Source organism: Pseudopodoces humilis, chromosome 25, assembly GCF_049639895.1.
Source record: "Pseudopodoces humilis isolate 2021_Gansu_Grassland_sample_001 chromosome 25, ASM4963989v1, whole genome shotgun sequence".
NCBI lineage: Eukaryota > Metazoa > Chordata > Aves > Passeriformes > Paridae > Pseudopodoces > Pseudopodoces humilis.
Genome location: NC_142224.1, coordinates 5,624,250 through 5,632,877, shown reverse-complemented (window position 1 = coordinate 5,632,877; position 8,628 = coordinate 5,624,250). Strand labels below are relative to the sequence as shown.

At 54.2% G+C, this 8,628-nt stretch overlaps 1 protein-coding gene across 1 annotated transcript; it reads right to left on the bottom strand.

Annotated features, from left to right (window-relative positions):
* Positions 1-252: 252 nt before the first annotated feature.
* On the bottom strand, positions 253-7,036 carry ANKK1 (ankyrin repeat and kinase domain containing 1). The gene is made up of 8 exons (XM_014259787.2): positions 6,849-7,036; positions 4,821-5,115; positions 4,300-4,451; positions 3,404-3,453; positions 3,164-3,319; positions 2,822-2,940; positions 1,902-1,947; positions 253-1,592 (listed from the first exon to the last, which is right to left on the bottom strand). The coding sequence occupies exons 1-8, from the start codon at positions 7,034-7,036 to the stop codon at positions 253-255; spliced, it is 2,346 nt and encodes a 781-aa protein (XP_014115262.2).
* Positions 7,037-8,628: the final 1,592 nt, after the last annotated feature.

Below are 8,628 nucleotides of genomic sequence, written 5' to 3'. Positions count from 1 at the left end.
CCCTGCTCAGGAAGGATTCAGTAGGAAAGCACTGCCTAAAGTACCACCAAGCCAAAACCTTCTACAAGCTGGGAAAAGAACTTGCCATCAAATAACCTCATTTTCTTTTACTCTCTTAGTGTTCATGCTTAAAACCTTCCATTTAAAAAGGGGAAATATTTTCCTGCAATCAGCAGGTGACAGGACAAGGTGCTTTAAGACATCACACCTGACGTGGGAAAGCTCATGCTGCAAATTCCAGAGCTGATGAATTTACAGATCTGTCCTTCCTGGGACGAGCCTGGCAATCTTGGCATCGTTCAGAGTCCTGTTCTCACCCTTGTTCCCTGAGGACTCCTTGCCCCGGAGCAGGGTGATGATGTTCTCCCGCTGGTGCCTCACCGCCAGCTGCAGGGCCGTGCAGCCGGTGATGTCCTCCACGTCCAGCAGAGCCCCGGCCTTCAGCAGGGTCTTGATGATGGCCATGTTGCCCTTGAGCACGGCCAGGTGCAGCGGGGTCCAGCCCACCTTGTTCCTGGCATTGACGTCGGCCCGGCACTCCAGGAGGTTGATGACGCTGAGGAAGGAGCCCCTGAGCACGGAGAAGTGCAGGGGGGCCCAGTGGGACCTCTCTGGGGTGTTGGGGTCGGCCCCGCAGCGCAGCAGCTCGCTGACCGCCGGCTCGTCCCCGTAGCGCGTGGCCAGGTGCAGCGGCGTCCAGTCCATGCTGCCCTTGGCATCCAGCCGGGCGCGGCTGCCCTTCAGCAGCCGGATGATCTCCACGTGCCCCTTGAAGGCGGCCAGGTGCAGGGGGGTCCAGCCTTTGTCCGTCCTCAGCTCCACGTTGGCCCCGTATTTGATGAGTTTCTCGCAGATCAGGTACTTGCCCCGGGCCACGGCCAGGTGCAGGGCGCTGTAGTGGTTCTGGTCCAGGCTGTTGACGGAGATGCCGTTCTTCAGCAGATACTGCACCACCCTGAACTTTCCCCTCTCCACAGCCACGTGCAGCGGGGTCCTGAGGTTCTTCTGCTTCCTCTCCAGGTCGGCTCCCTGGCTGGCCAGCAGCTTGACCAGGCCGACGTGCCCGAAGCACGCGGCCACGTGCAGGGCGGTCTTGCCGTCCACCTCCTGCGTGTTGGAGTCGGCCTGGCGGGACAGCAGCACCCGAGCCACGTTCTCAAAGTCGTTCTGGGCCGCCAGGTGCAGCGGCGTCCACCCGTCGCGCTCCTGGGCGTTGACGCGGGCCTGGTGGTCCAGCAGCAGCCGCGCGGTGCGGTCGTCGCCGTGCTGGGCCGCGAAGTGCAGCGGGGTCCAGCCGTCCTCGTCGGCGGCGTTGACGTCGGCGCCGTGCTCGATGAGGACGCAGCAGATCTCGGGGAGGCGCCGCTGCACGGCCACGAGCAGCGGGGTGCAGCCGCCGCCCGCCGCGCTGTTGACGCCGGCCCGGCGGCCCAGCAGCAGCCGCACCTTGCCCACGTTGCCCTGCAGCACCATGAGGTGCAGCAGGGTCAGGCCGTTCTCCTGCAGCCTGCCCAGCTCCTCGGGCCCCAGCTCCTCGGGGCTCCCGGCCTCCCCGCCCGGAGCTGGGCCAGCAGCCTCCTCCTTGGCCTTGCCTAAAGGCAGGGACACAGAACGGGAGAAAAAAAGCGAAACCGAGTGAGAAACCCCCAAGGAGGGAGGGAGAGCTTGAGACTCTTGGTAGAATGACATGAAGTAAAGTCATTTGAGAGATAACTAATGTAAAATAAGGCCAGACGTGCCCTGGGACATTCGGTGTCTATTTCCTGAATAGTTCATTTTCCTTAACTTAAAATGTCACCCACGTGGAAAACCTTATGAGCCATATCCTTCTACAACAAATAGACAGCTTTTATAGCTTCCCCTTCTTTAATTTTCAGCTCTAAAGCCAGCCCCCTACTTACCCCCACTCCTGGTGTCTGGGGGGAAGGTGAGCTCCTCTTTGTCACTCTTGTTTTCGGAAAGGAGGGAAGAAAAAGGATAAGACAAAGTGTTTATTTGCATTCTGTAATGTTTGCACAAAGTCCTTTGCTGCTGCTCTGCAGTTTTGTGTCATCATCTGAGAGGTTTTTTTATCCAGTCCTGTTTTGGCACCCAAAACTCAGCTCAGCCAATCGTGACACAGCAGGAATGGGGGAGCCTGAAGGTGATCTCTGGATATCCATGAGCTTTTCCCCCTCGTGCTCTTTTACTCCCAAACACACACATATTCTGCTTCCTGACTGCATGGCAGCATCCCAGAATTATTTCCTCTGTTGTTTAGGGACTCCCAAGCCCCCACCTCTTCAAGCCTCTGGTTTCTTGCACAGCTTGACAAAACCCTCTAAATACCAATAATTCCCAACTCCAATCTCTCCCTGTTTTCTAGGCATAATTACTCCAGTAGCTGGGATTACGCTGTGATGATCCAGAATTTTTTTCTTAGCCAGAGAAATGTGGGAATTTATAACTATTTTTTTTTTTTTTCATTTCTGTAAGAGTTGTTCAAACTGGAACATCCTCAGTTTTGTGCCATGAACAGAACTCTGTAATCCTGTGTTTGCTCGAGTTTCTTTTAGTGTCTAAGGCCACCATGATAAACCGAGGTCACCTGAGCAGGTCTAGAAAAGGGTTTTCCTCTCTAACCATTTATCATTTAGTGCATTTGTTAATTCATTTCCAAGTGTCTTATCCCCATAAATGAAGTACAGAGGCACAGCCTGTGCAGACACCCTGCGAAGGTGCTGAGGTGCACCTTTGGGAGGGGAAACAGCCTCAGGATCTGGTAAGAACAAGGAGCAGACTCACTGGAATTTCCTGAGTGGCCCAGGGGGGCTCTCCTCACCTGCTGGCTCCTGGAGATGGCCGGTTTGTGGGACATCTTCCTGACCAGGCGCTCGTTCTCCGGGTCCTGCACCAGGCTCTGGATCAGGGCCAGCAGCACGTCTGTCTCCACAGGGATATCTGCCAGGGCACAGCAGCTCAGCTGGGCAGGCTGCCCCGGGCTCCAGGGCCAGGCAGGACCCACGTGGGAGGGGAGGGCAGAGGGATGAAGGGGATGTGAGACAGCAAAAGGGCACCAAGCTGTTCAACCTGGGAGATGTAACTGGGAAAACTGGACACAAACTTATCCCCTGCTTGTCAACCTGTGGGGCTGAGCCTTGGCTAATCCACATCCCAGTCCCACCTGCAAAGCTCGGCCTTTGCTTGGGGTCCTGGTCCCAGCACCTCTTCATCAGGTCGACCATCTGGTGGCACTCCCCGGGCCAGTCGTCCCTGACCAGCTCCAGCCCCGGCCTCTTCCCCGCTGCCACCTTCACGATGATGGCCATCATGTTGGCCCCTGGAAAGAACCAGCACGCTCTGGGTGTTTTCCCTGGGAAGAGGGCTGGAAGAAACACTCCACAGCTGCAGGGTTTGTGTTTACCTGCGTAAGGTTTCTTCTGCATGAGAACCTCCCAGATGACGATCCCGAAGCTGCGGGAGAGGAGAGACTGTGAGCACTTGGAGGTTAAATGCACTTATTGCTTCTGCCTTCTTGAGAAATGGGAAGGTCAGGAAGGAAGCTCCTCAGGAGGGAAAAATTTAATCTCCCAGAGCAGAAGGATTTCATCCCCCAGATGAAAGGATCCAAAAGGTTCAGGCCTTATGATTCTGCCTAATACGTCTCCCTTAAGAGTGGGGTCATCACCCTGTGCAGGGAATGAGTGACTTGGAGCCTTTCCTGTCAAAGTCAGGCTCCAGTGCCTTTTTTCCACTTTATTCACATTGGGGTTTAGAGCCCTTGGCTCCTGCAAGTTCCTGTGGCTGTGCCAATCCTCCTTTCCCTCTTCCCTCGGGTCTCTCTGTGCTGTAAAGGCCAAGGAGCTGAGGAATTTCCAGGCACGGAGCTCACGTGGATGTGCTGCAAAGCTCCTTGCCCAAAAGGACAAAAGCCAAATTGAAATCTCTGCCTGTTCCTGACCAAAATGAAGCTGAACACTGAGGCAGATAAGCCAATATTGGAATTGTTTTAAAATCAATCTTAGCAGCATCTGTGATGAAAGAGCAGCACTGGCTGTTCTGGGCTCTGATCTCGCCCGGGTTTATGGGAACAGGGTGTGGTGGCACCTGGGGCAGTGCAGCTCGCAGCTCCCTCATTGGGATGATGATTACCCACAGAGAATCCCCCTCCCTCAGTCTCCACCTCTGAGACTGGGGCACCCCAGTGTGTTCCCCAGGTTCCACGAGGCAGAAAACCAGAATTTGAACAAGCTGAGGCAGCGTTCCAGCCCCCCTTGCTGTGTGTCAGGACACCCCTGGGTGCCCTGGCTCAGCCCTCACCTGTACACATCGTACTTGATCCCCGGGGGTTTGCTGTTCTGCAGGAACATTTCGGGGGGGATGTAGCTCAGGGTGCCCCTCAGAGCTGAGCTCTCGATGTACTGCATCCTGCTGGATTGCTCCATCCACTTGGACAGCCCAAAGTCAGAGATCTGCAAGCAGGAACAGGGAAACTGCCCCAAAATGCTCACACTCATCCCTCCTGCTGTCACCTGGGCATCCTCCCATCCTTCGGGATCAGGGACTGGAGGAGGTGTGAGCGGCTGGAACCTGATAAAACCCTGACAACCTGCAGCCACTGAGTGCAGCTGGAGCCTTAAATTCCCAGTGCTGGCCCAGATTCCCTGTATGATCTTGGGAACACCGTGTAATTTGCTCACCAGCTGCTTGTTCAACACCCCACAGGTCAATCTTCCATGGAGTGCTCCTGAAGAACCTGATTTACTGGGATTCTGGGCTCGCTTGGCAGAAATAACCTCGCTCTTATTGGAGAAATAACAAAGCCAGCACTAAGGCCATACCTTGACGTGCATGTTCCCATCCAGGAGGACATTCCCTGGCTTCAGATCCAAGTGCAGCAGAGGAGGGCTCATGCTGTGCAGGAAATTCATGGCCAAGCCCATCTCATGGATCACGCGGAATTTCAGCTGCCAGGACATTCTGTGAGTGGGAAGGATTCTCTCCAAGGACCCCCTGGCCATATATTCCATCACTATCCCCAGAGGGCTGTTGCACACCCCGTAGATGGTGACAATGTGCTGGAATTTGATTTTCTCCATCTTGCTTGCCTCTTCCATTAGGCAGTTCATGCTGGTCCTGGAAAATTGAAAATAAAAAAATAAGGAAATGTTATCAGTCAATTCACAGGCTCAGTAACTGTGTAGTAACTTAGTGATACCCAGCCTTTCCCAGCACTGCCTGCCCAAATAGATCCATCCCAAATCCCCCCTTGAGCTGGTGATAATGCTGCCACACCATGATCTTCTCCACACTAAAATCTGACATAGAAGGTGGTGTGACTTCTCAAAATGAGCTGAGGTTTATTTGGGCAAAATAAAAAGGGAAAGAGATGAAAAACTTGTACTTATTTCAATCCTTAGCAGCGAGGACAGAGAGCCTGTGCTTGTCACACTGGTGAAATGGCTTTAAATTGCCACAGGGCAGGGTTAGATGGGATACTGGGGAGGAATCCTTCCCTGTGAGGGTGGAGAGGGGCTGGGATGGAATTCCCAGAGGCTGCCCCATCCCTGGAAGTGTCCCAGGCCAGGCTGGAGCAGCTTGGGATAGTGGAAGGTACTCCTGGCCATGGCAGGGATGGAATTAAATGAGCTTTAAGGCTCCTCCCCACCCAAACCACTCTGTGATTCCGTGAAATTCCCAGGGTTTCCGTGGCAGCAGGATGCCAGGAGCAGGCACAGCTCCGTGCTCTCCTGCAGCTGCTGTCCCTGGGCACTGTGACCCTGCTCAGGGGGGACCCAGGCACGTCTGCTCCTCTCTGCCAGCTCTGGCAGACCTGCTTCTCCAAATTCTCCAAAGTTTCACCTCTCCCGACCTGCTGAACGAGTTTGGGGTGCTCTGGGAGCAGCCAAGCAGCAAAGTGCCAGGAGTGCCTTTAAAAAGCACACCCTGGGAATGGAGCTGAGCTGCCAGCAATTCAGCCAGGCCATTAATTGATCTAAAATGGTTCAGCCAAGCAAAATCTTCTGCCAGACTTCCTCTAGCAGGCTCCTCACAGAGAGACCTACCCATGGGCTGAGGAATCTCAGGTATTTTACTACAATTGATAAGACACAGAAGTAAAACTGATTATTTGACTCTTTTTTCCCCTCCATCAAACAAGAAAAAAATGCAAATGTAATATCTGAGGACAGTCAGTGCTCAGCCTGAGCTCAGTTGTTGTCAGTAACAAGAAATCACACGAGAGTGAGGTTTTTATCCAGGCAGGATCCTCCCAAATTGAAAGGAATAAAATTTTAAATTAAATAACTTCACCAACTCGGTTGTTTTCCCATCAGCTCTGCCTGTGCTGGATGTGTTATCAGCAGTGGCTGTGATTACCTGGCCCTGCTCCATCTCCAGACACGAGCTGGGCACCAGAAGAGTCTCTGCAGGTGAAAGACAGAGCAAGAAGCAGAGAGGAGCTGCAGATGCACCACGGAGAGGAAAGAGATGTCTGGAGGCTACGGGAGCAGGGCAGCGAAACCAGCTGTAAATCCTCTGCCCCACATCTCTAAACCTGCTGATTTTGGTGGTTAATTCAGTTTGATTGATACACATCAGCCCCCGTGTGCAGTGGAAGCTGCAAATCGGCCCCCAGGCTGCTTTTATCCAAGTTTAAGGTGCTGACCTCAGCCCTGGTGCCAGCCCTGTCCTATTGCCCCGTTCCTTCTGTCCCTTTGCTCATCTACACACGAAGATAGAGGCAGAGCTCCTATTTCCCACTCCCTCTGGGTGCCCAACCCTGCATTTCCCGAGGAGCAGGAGCTCTTTCCCACAGTTTTACCCCCAGGTCCGCGCAGCAGGGACGGACAGAGCAGAGCAGGGGTTACCTGTCCGTGCTGGAGTCCTGCAGCAGGTACGGGGAGCACTTGACGGCATAGACCGTCCTCCACCTCCTGTGCTTCACCTGGTACACGTGGCCAAAGCCCCCGCTGGCCACTCGCACCCAGTCATCCTCAAAATCCTCCTTGCTGAACACGGTCAGGCTGCCCAGCTGCCGGCCCCTCTCCGTACCCATGGCACAGCTCCTGCTCCTGCCTGGCTGCTGGGGAGCACAGCCAGCTCCTCCTGCCCTGCCCAGGGAGGGGAGGCACCCCACGACAGGTGCATTCACCTGGGGGCAGATCCTCACTGCTGCTACCTTCAGCTCACACAGGAGCTGGCTCAGCTCCAGCTCGCCAGTGTGGCTCTGCTCGCTCGTATCCAGCACTGGATGGGCAAATCCTCAAAGAATTCCAGGTGGGAAATGGTGTGAGGAACAATCCTTTCGTGGCTGCTCCGTGCTGAGGAGGGGATTCCTCACCTGAGGCATCGGCACGGCCTGGGGGAAAGGGAGGTGGGGAAGTGGGTGATGCTTGAGGGGAAGAGAGAAATCCACGAGGCAGAATTGTACACGAGAGATGTGCAAAACACACCAGAAAGAACAGAGGGAAAAACCCCACAGAAGCAGCTGGGTGGAGGGGTGGAAAACACTCCAGCAAGATGAAAAACTGAGTTAAAAAAAACCCCAGAAGCAGCTGGATGGAGGGGTGGAAAACACTCCAGCAAGATAAAGAACAGGAAAAACTCCTGAACAACCAGAACTAGCACATAAGTGCATGGAGCCTGAGAAAAAACCTCAGCAGAAATACCAGAAAGTGGTAAAGCAGAGCAGTTCCTTCAGGGATAAAATAAAAGCTGCTGTCAAATCCCTGGAAATGGGTGTTTGGAGGAACAAAGGCTGGTCAGAGCAGTTTAACCCTCACCATGTGAGCACCAGAAGCAGCACCCACACCTTCAGCTTGAAAGGGGTTTAAAAACTCGTCTGGGTCTTGTGCATTTGTGTCTTTAATGCCTCAGCTCTCTCTGGAGGCAGCTCAGTGTCACACACAAGGTGGTGCTGATTTCCTCAGTGCCACTGCAGCACAAATAACAATTAGCACTGCTGCAGGTTAATTGTCTCACTGCCACTGGGATTTTTAGTTCTGTAGCAGAACCTTGAGGAATCCTTGTGGGAAGGCTGACCCAGGTGGAAATGTGAGTTACTTCTGTTGCCCTGACATGAGGGGCTCTGGTAGTGGACTCTTCTTTTAAGGAAAGAAGCGGGGGAAAAGGAAAAAAAGCCAGCCAGGCTCTGCAGCCTTCTAGGGAGAATAAAAACCCAATTAGAAAGGGTTTGTTGCCAATTCCCTGGCACTCCCCAGGAAGTGCCCACTGAGAGTGATGCTCTGCTCCCCTCCATTCCCACCTGCTAACTCAATTTTGGAGCTGAGGACAACGGGCCCCATTCCCTCAGGTGCAGGCACAGACCAGACAAACACTGCAATGCTCAGGTTTATTACAGACAGCTCAGGAGGAGGAGGAGGCGCTGGGGGAACGCTGGGTCCGTGCTGCTGCTGCTCCTCTCCCTCCCCACACCTGCCAGGTGCATTTCTGGGCCAGCAGCTCCGAGGGCAGGAGCAGCAGGAGGTGAGGAGTCCTGCTGGTCACTCCCTCTGCCGAAGGGACACATCTCTGGAGCTCTTGAGTCTTGTCCACGCTCCCAATTCCATCATTTTCCCTGCCGTTTCTCCCTGGTGGCAGGCTCTAGTGCACAGTGCTGTATTTCACCTGCCCCCATCTCCTCTCTGC